We start from the raw sequence: 14,272 nt of genomic DNA on the forward strand, positions 1-14,272 counted from the left end.
ATCATATCTGTGACCTTTTCCTTATCTCCTAATCCATAGTTACTAGTCAATATTTATAGGAAATTATAAAAAATAGTGTATTCTTTTAAACCCCATGAAAGAGCGCATGGAGAGAGGGAGGGGAGGAACGAAAATAATTTTCTTAATTGTCATTCAACATAGCACGTGGAGTTACCGGCAGTGAAACAATACGATCACGTGCTCTTGTTATATTCTTTACGCTTATTAACACTATTTTATTTATCAATAGTTAAAAGAATTTGAAATCTATTGTTTTAAGACAAGAAGAACCGAAATCTCTGCACGATAACGGAAAATAAATGCTTATCATCGCAATTAATATTAAATCTAGTTCTAGACAAAGGGATCTATATCGCAGACACGAAGATTACAATGAAACCGGCTAGAACCGCACGCTTAAGTCTCGTTTCTATTAAAAAAAGAAGTCGAACTTTGCAATTTAATTTAACCTTATCTGTTAAAACCGAAAGAAAATACTACGAAACAAATGTATCAGGTCCAAATCTCGATGAAAAACTGTTTAAATTCTAAACATTATCAACTAATTGAACAAAAGGAAACGTAAGCTATTTAGAAAACAATTCAAGAGTTAAAATCTTCATACGAAACAACTCTTAGATTAGGGGTACGGTAATCTTAAAAGCTTTTAAACTAATTAGTATGCAGTTAACAGGAGTAAATAACGGGAGTGTAAAGGTACAACCATATTAAAAATCGTAAACACATCTATAACTACCACAAGATAAAATTAAGACATCGTCAGAGAAAGGTTACTTCAGAAAAACACAATAAAATCGCCTCTATTTTCAAGTCAAATTAGAAAAATCCTTCAGGAGTTAATTTATATACGGAAAAAGGTGGGCAGGAGTTAATTTATATACGGAAAAAGGTGGGCTACTTTTCGGTAATCCATGTACTCTGATTGGCTGAGCGGGCTTTTAAGCCAGCCTGAAGAGAACGCTGAGAAAATCTTTTAAGCCATCAAAGAATTCCCGGGGAGTTCAGAACAGAGGCAGCATTCTATACTATAGGCCTAGACATGTGGTTATAAGAGAAGTTGAAAAGCCTTTTTCCTGGTGGTTTTTAAAAAGCGGATTACCCTCAAAGTTTTGAAATTCAGATGACGAGCATACACACTCTAAAATCCCTACACACACTCTAAAATCCTATAGGGATGTATACATCCCTAATCCCCTGGAATAGGTATCGAAGTACATACGCGGTGATGGTAAGGGAAGACAACGTACACGTATAGCTTCTCCTGGTTGGTTGGTCTGTCCATTCACTCCCAATTCTAATTAACCTTTAGGGACGCGGGAAAGGTTCCGTTATAGTCTGTGTCAAATGGAGATTTCTGCACGTGCCACGGTATACGAACCTGGGTGATTACGGTTAAGAGATTAGAAGGGTTAAAGGCCGACTTCCATCGAAAAGAGTTCTAGCGAACTGAAAACCGAGCATCGAGACTAACAATGGAGCGACCGTGTCGATTTTCGAATCCCCGCTGGGGTAAAAGATGGAAGGGTTCTAGCTAACTGTTAGCCGCGCAATGTGGTTCTAGCGAACTGAAGATACACAATAGAGAATTTCCTTCAGGGGAAAGCAAAAATTCGAGAGGAAATAAATTTAAAAGGATTTCTATTGTTCATCTTCAGTTCGCTAGAACCACATTGCACGACTTTCAGTTAGCGAGACCCCTTCCAACTTTTGACCCAGCAGGGCTTTGAAAATCGGCACGGTCGTTTGTCTCGATGCTCGGTTTTCAGTTCGCTAGAACCTTTTTCGCTGGAAGTCGGCCTTTAAGCAGAGGCGTTCATCCTCGTAAGAGTTGAAAACGTATCTTGAAATGGACTATACATTCCAAATACATCAGTCTGATGGGAAATTTCCGCTCATAAATTTATGACAGGGAATACCGCTTCGGTACATTGAACCGCAGACGTTTTCCATATATCATACCCCCAAATACGTGTAATACTCTAGACCATAACCTAATTCCAAGGCTATATACTAAATGTCAATGTAGTCGTACTTCGCGCCTTTCTGACCAACAATAGAAACACTTGTTTATTGGCATGCAATGGAAAGTTTAGTCTGGTAAATTATCGCTACGATTACTGAAGGTTTGCGATTTAAATCGCGATTATATAAATGGATTTCAACGAGATACACTGATTTAGACGTTATATAATAAAGTATTTTGCAACGTGTGTGTGAATCATTTAGCACTCGATTGCCGGCATAGATTAATTGGTAGAAGTGTGGCTGGGAAAATTTCGTAATCTCTCCATTCGCTCTTTCAGATTACAAGATTAGGCTTAAGAGTGTTCAGTTAACTATAATAAATCCAATGATATTTTTAATCCTAACACAAATTTAACCAATTATTAACGGTTTAAAAAAGAAATCACAATTGTTGTTTGAAAATTTTTTTGCTAATATATTCGAGTGAGGAAACGTTCGACGTTCACACATGTCAAAAAAAAAAAAAAAACATGAAATACAAAAACTCCACGTGCCCTTATAACTGTATATTCATATGAATTTGAAGAAAAGTTTGGAAAATTGTTCCCAGTTTTTGAAAAAAAAAAAAAAAAAGAAAATGCAATTTTTTGGCAAAAAACAAAAGAAAATTATAATACGAAGAAAATAATTATAACCCGATATCTTATATAATACCAATCTTGTTGTACAAAAAAAATATTTAAAAATTGTTAAATATATTAAAAATGAAACTAACTTTACATTTAATGTCGATTTGTAAAAATAAGGAGAGTGAATCCATAAAATTATATCGGAATAGCAAAAATTAATACCAAATAACACGTAACTTTTAAGCCGCAAATAAGAACTTAAAAAAAAATTAAATGAGTACAAAGGGAAATAATATAAAATCGAACAAAAAAACAAAAACAAATTGTCCAACAAAAAAAATAAATAAATAAAGTATTTAGAAATTGTAATAAATAATTAGAATATTTTAAACGGGGAAAAAACAAAATATATCAAAAAAAAAGTGAGAAGATGGAATTAATAGTTGTATACTTCAGATTAATTTTTTGCTATCCGATTAAGAAAAAAAAAAGAAGTTTTTGCCAATAAAGGAACCTAACGTTGTTTGGAAGATCGCAGACTTGTTTATTCCAATTTTATCTCGAGTAAGCTTAAAGAGATCGTGTCTTCTTTAATATTGAAGGTAGAAACGTGGTTTCAATTGATGGATTCATTATTAATTAAGAATTAAGTCAGTCACTTAAGGAGTTTCAGATTGACCTATAGTTCGGGTCATAACACTGACCGAATGTTAACTTCTGCCTCTTAAGTAGTCCCCTTTTTGGCAAAGTTAAGCGTATTAAGATAATGACGTATGTACATTCATCAGAGAGCTTGCCAATTAACCTTAGTTCCCTGTAGGGAATAAAAAGCGCTTCTCTCTTGAACCCTCGGTAATTGACTCTTATCCGTAATGTATACGTGACAGAGAGACCGACAAAGCGACTAAACGGTACAACGACTGACTGCCTAGGAGTGTCTTCAAACTCAAAATGATAAGAATTGTTTTTGCTGAAAGTAAGTATCACAGATCGAGGCTAAAAACGTGACGTTAACAATGACGTGCTTTAAAACAATCGCCCTGCGGATTCTGCAAATCAACAGGTACTTAAAGAAGGGGTTAAGTGAAAAAACAAGAATTATATAAAATGGCAGCAATAGACAATAGTCTTATAAAATCACCTTATATAAGCAAAATCTATTTTTAAATGCATATAGAAAACTCAGGGGAAGAACTACAGATGATATATAACAAGAAACAACTAACTGATAAGATAACGGGGATTAGTAAGAGTGGATATAAAAGGCAATCACCGTCGAAAAATCCATCACAACGTAATAAATCTAGCATCACGAAACTCCTAGAGCTCTGCACATTGTTTTAAACTCCAATCGCATGTGGCAAACACTGAACATGTTTCGTGGTATGGCACCCCTAAGGGTCCTTCTGGATCCCGATTGCCTAAACAGACTACCAATAAACTACGACGGAAGACCACGCAAATCCTTGAAAAGAGGGTCAAGCTACTACGAAGATTCAGAGGACGAAACCTCGGACTACGAATTGGACGAAATAGAATCCGAAGACGAAATGGTAAGAAAATAAAAATAAAATAAAACAGTCATATAGAGAAACCGTATACGAATCAATTTTGCTGGTGAAACTTGAGATAAAAATGTGTGGGAATAAAGGAAAGGGGGGGGGGATAATTTGCTATCATTTTCAAGCACCATATAATCTTCTTTTCGGCGTGGGGGTGGCGAAGAAATATAAAAAAGTATCCCACGGAACCTTTTCCTCCCCCCAAAGGCAGTGAACTCAGGTATAGAGACCTTTTCAAGGTAGGAATTTAGTAGATTTAATACAAGGTTAAGCTAGGCAGGGAGCCATTTAAGATCCGCTACTTCTACCTAAGGTAAGGTGCAATCTAAGATTGACACACCCTCGAGAGGATGAAGTAATCAATAAGGTTCCTCGAAAAAGCTTTTTCCAATTTTCTCATCCTCGAATCTCGACAAGTCGATGAAATAAAAAAAAAAAAATCCAGAAAATATTTCTATTAAAAAGCTGGAGCAATTCTTTCTCGGTTTAGGTAGAGATACAAGTCTGCCTCCCAAAAAAATGGGAGGGAAATATTACTAAACCTAATTTTAATAGGAGTGGATTGCAACTTTGCTTATCTAACTCCAACATCAAAACGTGACAATGCGTCACTATATTACGAAACATAAATTATATAAATCAATATGACGAAATTATCAATAAATTCTAACAAGTCAAAACGATTAGGATATTTTATTTTTATATACTGTTAAACCTTCGAAGTTAAGATTCATTCTGTAATCTTTTTCATATGCGATAAAACATCACCATAGTTACGTGGAAAAGGTAGGGTTAGGGTTAGGGGCTGGTGTAATTGCGCAGGATGTATTTGGTCATACCGGAACACCTTCAATTCCCAAGACAACTGTTAGCTACTGATGGGGCAATGATACAGACACACGTCTGGCAGAGTCTGCCTACCAGAGTTCTATTTTTAAAACTCAGGCGGGGATAGAGAGTAAACCAGAGAAAAACCACCACCACAGATGTGAAGGAGCAACGTGCAATGCACCATCAAGGGGATAGATAAATCGGGGAATGGGTGGGGGGGAATCAAATCTTAGCGAATGGAATGGAAAAGCTCTGTGGAAATAGGGTCTAGACCTTTCTAGGTAAGTCTTGGCAAAGACAGAGAAAAGCCCACTCTTTATTTTACCCTAAAAATGGTTTCTCCAGGCTATTCCGATGGAAAATATTTCCTTTTCAAATGCTAAAAGCTTCTCTGGCTGCCCTTTACCCTTTTCTGGTACTGTAAACAACCATTTTCAAGGTGAAAGAGTACCGCGGATAAAGGCCGGTTCATACTCTTAAAAACCGAATCGGTTCATCATTAAGGATTCAGTACCTTCTTATCGTGAAAAGTTTAGTTCCTAAGCCCTGCCGACTGATTTTCAAGAAATGTTTGTTACCTCCATAGACTAAAGATTTAGGTTTATAGATTAGTGTTGCTTGTATATCTAGGCTAGTTTTCTATACGGAAATAAGTTCACTGAACCCGTAACTAATTATCTATGGCCGAAAAAAAATATTAACATATCTAATAAAAGTATTTAGGTGTATTTATAATTAATCATGATCATTGCAAGCGTTAATTAAATAGAACTTAAAGAATAATTGGAAGCTAGATTTTTTCTCATTTTCCTTTCAATTTATTTATAAAATAATGAATATTTCAAAAAGAACTACGCATCCACCTGTCCTTTAAATTTAGAAATTTATCTAAATTCGATATTAAAAAAGGGCTGTCTATAGACTAATCTGTCCATGAATAATTTTATAAATTATCGACCTCTAATCGATAATCAGTTAAGTATGACGTCAATCACGTAAGCCCCAAAATTATCAAGAAACAATTTATCAATGACTTCCATTGTTTAAATTGGACAAAGTAGATATTTTTTATGTTTCTAAACTTGGGTTTTTTTAGCAAACAGTAGGATGGATTCTACTTAAACTGAAACTACAAGGTTTTTATCTTATTGTTTATCGATCACAGATTATATAATAATATAAAATGAACCAAGTTCTGCCATCTTTGTCCCAAAATATAAATTGATTCATCTAATAATGATTAAGTTTTAATTGTATAAAAACTGATTAAAAATATATAGAGCTCCTGAATGTTGGCATCGAACTTTACGCTAGGTATGAGTGAAGGGAAAGAAAACTTCAGGGGCGAATTTGACAAAATTTACAGAGAAATGACACCTTTTTTAATTTGGCTAAATTAAACTTTACGCAAAATTAATATAGAATGGCACTGCTTCATTAAACTACATAATTAAGTTAGAAGTAATTAAAATCTCATTACAAGGAAATAGGTCAGATTGTACTCTAATGGTTAGCGTGTAAACAAACACATTGAACAAAAATATTTCTTGGAACTATCTTATTGTATTACGAGTTAAAACACAAAACTCAGACAACAGACAGGTAAAAGCAGACATAGGTAGGCTCTTTTAGTAAGAGAAAAAAGTCTGAACTACTTTTCCCATCTCTTTTCAACCAGTTGAACCTTCCATCCTCCCCCGACCCCCTTGATTCCAAAGCTCTCAAAAATAGAGGAAAAAGACCAAGGCGTGAGGATAATATCTTCATTAAATGAAAACCCCCCACCAAAAAAGTCTTATTTTTGACGGTTTTAAGAAGACACTAAAAGGTGACGGTATAGTGGTTAAGGGAAAGGTAAGAAATCCGAGGGGACCGCACCCTGGACGTGACCCCTTGACCTTTTCTTTCCCGCATCCTCTAGACTTTTCTTGTGGGCGTTGGCACTCAATCGCACGTGACATAAAACCAAAAATTCACCGTAAGAGAAAGACACTGAACTAAAGGGACAGACGGTACCGGTATTAGATATAAAAAAAGAAATAAAAACTAAAGGCGAAAAACAAGATGACCACTGTATTCTTCCTTCCCGCCTCTCTAAATCAATCTAATCGAAGATCCGGTGGTGGGGGAGCGAAATAAGTTGACCATTAGGGAACTGAATAAAGAGGTCCCACGAGGACCGAAGAAAGAAAGACATAAGAGTCACCGGACTGACACGCTATTACCAGGCCACGCTTGGAGGAACAAATAAGAACAGTATAACAAAAACATTACATATAGTACATAGAAAACCATGCAGTCTGTAACCGAAGTTTCAACTTCAGGAAGATCAGGGCGTGAAATTTTGTTGAAAATCGAGGGTATAGAGACTAATGAGAGATAATTAACTATACTATATGGATCTCCAAAAATCAATCGCCGAGGTTAAAAATAGATTGGGTTCTCTCGAAGACAATTTTACTTGAAACTTAAAATAAAAAACTTTTTGGGAGAGTCCAAACAAAACACTCCAAAGTGGAGGATGTGCATTAACAATTGGGATGGAGAAAATTAACGCTATCAGCTATTTTGCATAACAACTGCCCTGATTGTCGTAATTTGATGATTAGATATCGTTGGAAAAGAAAGAAATTTATCTATAGTATACTTAAAAATGTTGCTAGTTGCATCTCTTATAGCAGTACTCCGAAATGGAGGTTGAATAAGAATTGGGTTGGAGAAAAGTGTCGCAACCTTTCAAACTCAAAGCCTTAAAAATGTGGGTTTCTCTAATGGAGATAAAGGGTTAAACAAGTCGCTTAAGGACTATAAGACCTTGAAACTATATGACTAAAAGCCTAAAGATACACAGTTGTGCCTTTTACAACGGAATGGGCCAAAAAATTGGCAGGTCTAAAAAACACTAGGGGATGTATTACGAGCGCCTTGCCTATAACCTAAGTTTTGTTGGCATTAAGAAGTGATAGAGTAGGGCTGCGGAAGGTATTTTGTCATTGACACTCTTAGGAAATAATGATTATCTGGAAGTTGAAGACGTTTCGGGCCGTTCGGAGAAAAATACCAGAGACGACAGATCAGTGAGAGAGAGAGAGGGTGGTATTGGTAGGTTTGCTATAGAGTTAGGTGGCGTTACACGATGTCTCTCATAGTATCTTTGGATATATATTTTTTTGGAAGTTAGCCAAAAGCTTTTACAACGTATTGAAAGGGGGGAGGTTTATACACCAGAAACTTCTCTTATTTTAAGTCTCTCTCTCTCCTTCTCGGGAGGATCAGGCAGCCAGGTCTGTCCCACCAGCGCGAAGTTTTGAACAGTGTGTACTTACTATCCCGGCTAATCACACCATACTCGTGTTTCAATTGAGAGTGATTCTACATCTACAAGACCGATTTTATAATCCATAGCTCTCGTCCCTACAAGAAAAATCTCTACTCGTCATAACCACTCGTCTCTCTTCATCCCTCTTTAGAAAAGTGGTATCAAAAAAGATTTTTCTACAGCTCCCCCGCATCTCCTAACCCGAGTCGAGTAAAAGTTAAAAACGTAGAAAGAGAAAAATTTAAGGAATAAGATATAAATTTCTCGAGCTGAAGGAAATTCTTTTGTTTTTAAAACTTTTATCGGAAAAAAATTGTGTCATAAATTGTCGGATACTATATTTTTAATTAAAAAAGGAAAACCAGTGACATAACTTTTTAAATTGTGTTTTGTGGCCTTCATGGCGGACGTGGTAAGTTTGATATTTCTTTATAAAAACTTGAAAAGTGATGGCAATAACGTGCCTTTTATAGCGTTAGTATCTATGGGTTAATATAAAGGGGTGTCACTACATTATTTAACATGGACTTAACATGCCACTTATGAACAAAAACACTCCTTGAAAGAGAAGTGGCAGCTATCTTCCTTTGACAGTCGCAAAATACTACTAATAAATAATGTATGGTGCCATTTCCAATAATTATTAAATACAGTAAAGGTGTTTGTCCATTAAATTTAAAGTATATAGTATATAGTATTTCAATTATTAATCTTGAAATGCAACTTGATAATGACATATCATGTCGTTATATAGTTGGCCAACTTAACAGATTGATTAAAATTGCCTAATTATGTATTCAGAAAACATAGTAAATTTAAACCCTTTTTGTGGTCAAAATTTAACAAGATCGTCTAAGTGATACTGATAAAGCTTGAAATATTACGTGACAAAGTACAATTTCCCCAGCACGATTATCCAAATTCCACACCCCTACTGAAACCAAGGAGATTGCCTTTTTTATGGAAACCAATTTAGATTGAAAGAGTAATTAGTAGTAATTATAATTAGAATAAAAGGTCGCTCGGAGATTGAATAGACTCGTTCATTCATTCGTCAATTCAATCTACGAGTATATATGGTCTTCCTTTTAACTGTTTCTAACCACGTTCTTATCATTAATATCTCCGTGGGCAATACAGTTAGGAGAATAATGAACACTACTCTAGTACAGGGTCATTTAATTCAATCAGATTACGCATTCTGGCAAGTCGGAGTTCGTCCGATTGTTAATACAAAAGATTGCAATTTAATTATCTAGAGCTACCTGAGATAATATTAAACCGCATAGGTTGAGATATTTTCATCAAGGTCATCTAATAAAAATACCCGATTTTATTATGTAAAAGGTGTTTCTGATAATTCTACCATAAATCAAATGGTGAATATTTTTTTGGGGTGAAACTGAGTTCAAAGTGTCAAAGAACATGCATGGGGTATGCTCCCAAACCTTAATTAGCCCCTACCAGGGAAATCGATGTGATTTTGGACTAATTTAGAACTACCAAATTAGGTATAGGTTAAGAGACATTTTCGTCTTACTACCATACTTAAAATAATTTTCGGGGTAGAAAGGTAATCCTAAATCTAATCCAAGATTACGTACTGAGTAAACAACGAACGTTACGCAACGTTAAAGATTGCGACGGTAGATTAAGCCGAGATTCTAAAAAGCGCCAACAAAAATTAAAGACTGGGAGACACTAGGGTAGTCATCTTTAAATCTCCCTCTTGTCAAAGAATCAACCTAGATTACTCAAAGAAAAAAAACTTCTTCCGACAATATCATGTTATGAAACAGAGAAAGAAAGCGAGGATGTTTTTGAACATCCCCAGCAGAGTTCATTGTCTTCTGTCTTTAAAAACAAATCGGAATTTAACAAGGGCATAGCTGATCTTTAGGAATTTAAGGAGAGGATGTTTTTGGAAATTCTTCTCGGAAATAATCTAGATATCTTCTCCCAAGAATAATTTACAAAAGACTTGGCAATATTGATTCTAAATTTGTACTAATTAAGGAATACTTGATTGTATCCATCCTAATTGAGTGGGTTCAGATTCAATTTCAGAGAGGATTATAGTTAAACAAAAGTTAATCCGTGGGAAAAACAAGATACTTTGCAAGTATGACGCTAGAAATAAACAGAAAAGCATAGGGAATGTATATCACACACCCACGACTTAGCTTCGGACCTGGAACTCTATCAATTAGGGGAAAAAAACGGACCTTAGTTGGCTAAAATCCAACGGTTTTAAAATGCGTAACATGACAAATGGTAGATAGGTTTCCGAAAGTGTAAATGGGAATACTTAGAAACCAGAAATAAATAAAGGTTATGGTGCAATAGCTAAACGTCCTTCGATATTCTTGTAGGGTTTAAAAATTACTTATATATTGTCTATAAAGAGACCTTCATTGGCTAGGGGTGTTTAGACCTCGTCACGTGGCAATGCGTAAGACTATACCACCAAAGAGAAAACAAATTCTGGCAAAAACACCTTGGGCTCAGAACCTTAAGAATAAATATTTTACTATAGATCCAAATGGTCAAAAAAAAAAGGAAAATAATAAAAATCGACAGAAAGGCTTCTCTCCACTTATAAAATGTCAAATTAAGATGAAAGCGTGGCAATAAAATACCTTCTTAATCTTGATCTATTGTTAGATAGGTGCGACCCTAAAAGGCCATTTTTATATTAAACAAGTATTCCCTGGCAACTTTATATAAAACTAGATATCCATGCACTGAAACTCAGTTAAGACAGATCGGGGACAGACAGACAGACCAAGTTGGGACAATCTATAAACTCATTCTTCCCCGAGTTCTTAGTGAATTTTTACGAGTTATTTACATAAGGGTCATTTTGTGTTAGGACTGAACGGTTGTTTACAATGGTCCAAGGTGAAGGGAGGAGAGTAGAATCTTGTAGGTTAAAAACAACGTTTTATAGAACACCATACGCCATATAGCTTATTTTCTTGTGGTTAAGGCAGGGAAATTAATCATATTTTTTCTTTAATTTTTCTAGGATGCCGCATTATTAACAGACGCCCAAGTTAGAGGTAAGAAACATTCTATTATATCTTGAACTATTTTTATCCCGCTCATCCCAGAGGTAAAAAACCCAAAATAGACGGTTTGGAGGGGGGCAAAAAAGTAAAATGTAAAATAGCAGCGTAAACATTTTTGTCTAAACTAATTACACACCGAAAAACATTTTCAGTCAGGTGTCCTGAAATCATTTATCAAAAGAACTCCCTCCTCCCACAATAACAAAATAAAATTTTAATTCTTGAAACCACGTGCCAAGTTTCAATAAAAAATAAAATTACCAAAGCATCTAGGACTATTTTATTTATTCCTAACTCTATTTAGAAGTCAGGTAGAAGTAGATCAATTGTCGCAATCCTAAGAAGTTCCCAAGAATAGTACAATGAGCCATTCAATGATTCAAATTTTAGAGTAGTTTAGATGTAGTTCGCGCGTTCAAGCGATGAAATTTCAGACCCCACGAGAATTTTTACAAATTAAACTAAATTAAGTTATTCTACATCCCGAAATAAATTAATTGCAACCTACATCCCAGAATAGCATTAACTGTCTTAATTAAAGCGGATGACGGGGAAATAACACAAACATTTCAATCACTGAGACGGAATTGCAGACAGAATGCAAAAACTTAAACAAAGAGAATCAACCACTTCCTCAATTAAAAGTTTAAAACTATTCCCGAAGAAAGAAACTGAAGAACACCTTTTCTTCCTTTCATAATAAATGGCTTTCAAATGCCAACCACAAAAGCGGAACCCATCTGAACAGTCTTGTATAGAAATTCCGAACGAAGTTGTTTCGTGTTTTATTCGGAAAAATTCAAAAGAACAGTTAAATCTGTTGTTCTTAACCCGTAGTTCAACTCCCTAAGCCGCGGTTAAAAGCGAAACTTGGCAAAGATATCTAACATATTGCAATGAAGTAGTACCCTCTGAACCGATTCCAAAAATATAGGCATAGGCATAGAGCTTCCGTAAATAAAAATAAATATCCTCCCTGGATATGGTGTATAATTAAATCGGAATTAATTTTTTTTTTTTTTTTTCATGGACAGAGATGAAGGCGGCTTTTTCAATGTTGGATAAAAACCAAGATGGAAGGGTCAATGCCAGTGAAATCAAATGCATGTTAGATTCCCTGGGAATTTTACTGAGTGACGAGATGATTCATAATTTAATACAAGATGCCAGTAAACGAGGTGAGTTTTCTAATCAAAGTCTTCGAGAATTGATTGTTTCGAATGAATATGAAAGCAAACAGTCTATTTGCAACTCCACACAAGTACTTCGGAAGCCATTGTTAATGTTTCACTGTGTGGCTTTCATTAAAACAGACGATGACTTAATAAGCGAGGATGAATTCATGAATTGGATGGCGAGACAAACCGGTGCCCAAGACGATGACGTCATGGAAGACCTACTAGCGGCCTTTAGAGTTTTTGACAAGGACAGAAATGGCTTCATAACCAAGGTAAAAATTCCTCAAGCGGAGCCAAAACCGAAAGTGTAAACCACTGACTCCTCTAAACAAAATTGGCTTCCAAAACTAATTCATCTTTTGGAAATATTTCATGGATATTTTTTCTTTTTTAAATATAAATAGGACGAGTTAAGGATAGCGATGGAAATGATAGGAGAGGCAGTTTCGGAAACCCAACTGGATGATATGTTAAAAGCCACAGACATTGACAACGATGGCAGAATAAATTATGAAGGTAAACAAATGACCTTTCTCGTGATACCTTGGATAAAGTCTAATTCTATTTTTTTTTTCTTGTTTTTACCATTTCAGAGTTTGTCAGAATATTATTGTGATATTTAGTGCCAGTTTTCATCATTTGGTTTTTATATTCGCGTGTGAAATACATGTATTATCGAAAGACTCAAATCTGAAGGGCAATGGAAGCCATTCATCGTGTAAATAGAAAAATTAAAAATATATCAGGACTATTCTGGCCAAATATTGTCAACTAGTCAACAGGGAGCGACAACTAACTAATTTTCCCGACATTAGTTAAGGTTGAAAAAATATTTAAAGCGTAATTGGCTGGAGCGTGTTATAGCCTTAGTTACGGCAAAGTTTAGTTTTGTTTTAATTTCTTTCATTTTTACTCTGATGAGTTTTTATCAATATTCGTTAACCCTTGGCAGGATTCTACCGAATTTGTTTCATATTAAATACGCCCTAAATGGGGTAATATATTTCACTAACTGTTCATATGATTTTAAATACCGGTATTAAAAGTATAAACAATTTTACTTCGGTTTGTTTCTATTTACTGACAACCTTACCATGGTACATCCTTTAAGCCTACACCGAAACTAACCTAAAATGAATTTGCCTAAGAGGCTAAGATCGCTTACCTTGAGAAGTTCATGATTTCAATGATAATCTTATGGCATGGCGATTGTATCGTGTATCCTCGCAGTTTCTAAAAAATGTCCATCAAAACCTTGGACGTCAATCAGAGACCTTGAAACAATGAAACCTAACCTAGGAAATAGAGATAATAATTAAACCCCAAGGAAACTAGTATTAAAACCCAAAATAACCCCCAAATTTCTTTCAACATAAACTATTTCCACATAATTACCAATCAAAAACTAAGTTTACCCATGTTTCTGGGTTCCAAAAGTCTTTTAAATAAATAAGGAAAACTACGTGACTGTCTTAATATTTTCAACATACCGACATATTAAATTACATAACCACTACCCCATGGTCAACGTGCATATTAGGCTTAACCACTTAATTCGTTACGGAAAATATTTCTCGAGAGTGCCGCCAGTTCGCGACACACCACCGCCTAAAAATTGACCTTTCGACCTCGACAGTAGCCTCCTAGATCATGCGAAAATTGAGATCAAACTACCAAGGCTTAAAAATTTGTTTCA

The 14,272-nt window shown here is 35.2% G+C and overlaps 1 protein-coding gene across 1 annotated transcript; it reads left to right on the forward strand.

Annotated features, from left to right (window-relative positions):
* The first annotated feature begins 3,876 nt into the window (after window positions 1-3,876).
* Window positions 3,877-13,641, forward strand: Eip63F-1 (Ecdysone-induced protein 63F 1). Its single transcript, XM_089843760.1, has 6 exons — window positions 3,877-4,168; window positions 11,356-11,389; window positions 12,433-12,576; window positions 12,712-12,848; window positions 12,981-13,092; window positions 13,170-13,641. Exons 1-6 carry the CDS (start codon window positions 3,971-3,973, stop codon window positions 13,190-13,192), a joined length of 648 nt encoding a protein of 215 aa, XP_089699886.1. The 5' UTR covers window positions 3,877-3,970; the 3' UTR covers window positions 13,193-13,641.
* Window positions 13,642-14,272: the final 631 nt, after the last annotated feature.

The sequence above is a fragment of the Phalangium opilio genome, unplaced genomic scaffold (assembly GCF_054372755.1).
Source record: "Phalangium opilio isolate 3A_F unplaced genomic scaffold, DU_Popi_V2 ptg000070l_1, whole genome shotgun sequence".
Classification (NCBI taxonomy): domain Eukaryota; kingdom Metazoa; phylum Arthropoda; class Arachnida; order Opiliones; family Phalangiidae; genus Phalangium; species Phalangium opilio.

Coding starts and splice junctions, on each gene's coding strand:
- Eip63F-1 (XM_089843760.1), top strand. CDS start 3,971: ATGTGGCAAACACTGAACATGTTTCGTGGTATGGCACCCCTAAGGGTC. Junction 4,169..11,355: donor TAGAATCCGAAGACGAAATG/GTAAGAAAATAA, acceptor TAATTTTTCTAG/GATGCCGCATTATTAACAGA. Junction 13,093..13,169: donor TGGCAGAATAAATTATGAAG/GTAAACAAATGA, acceptor TTACCATTTCAG/AGTTTGTCAGAATATTATTG.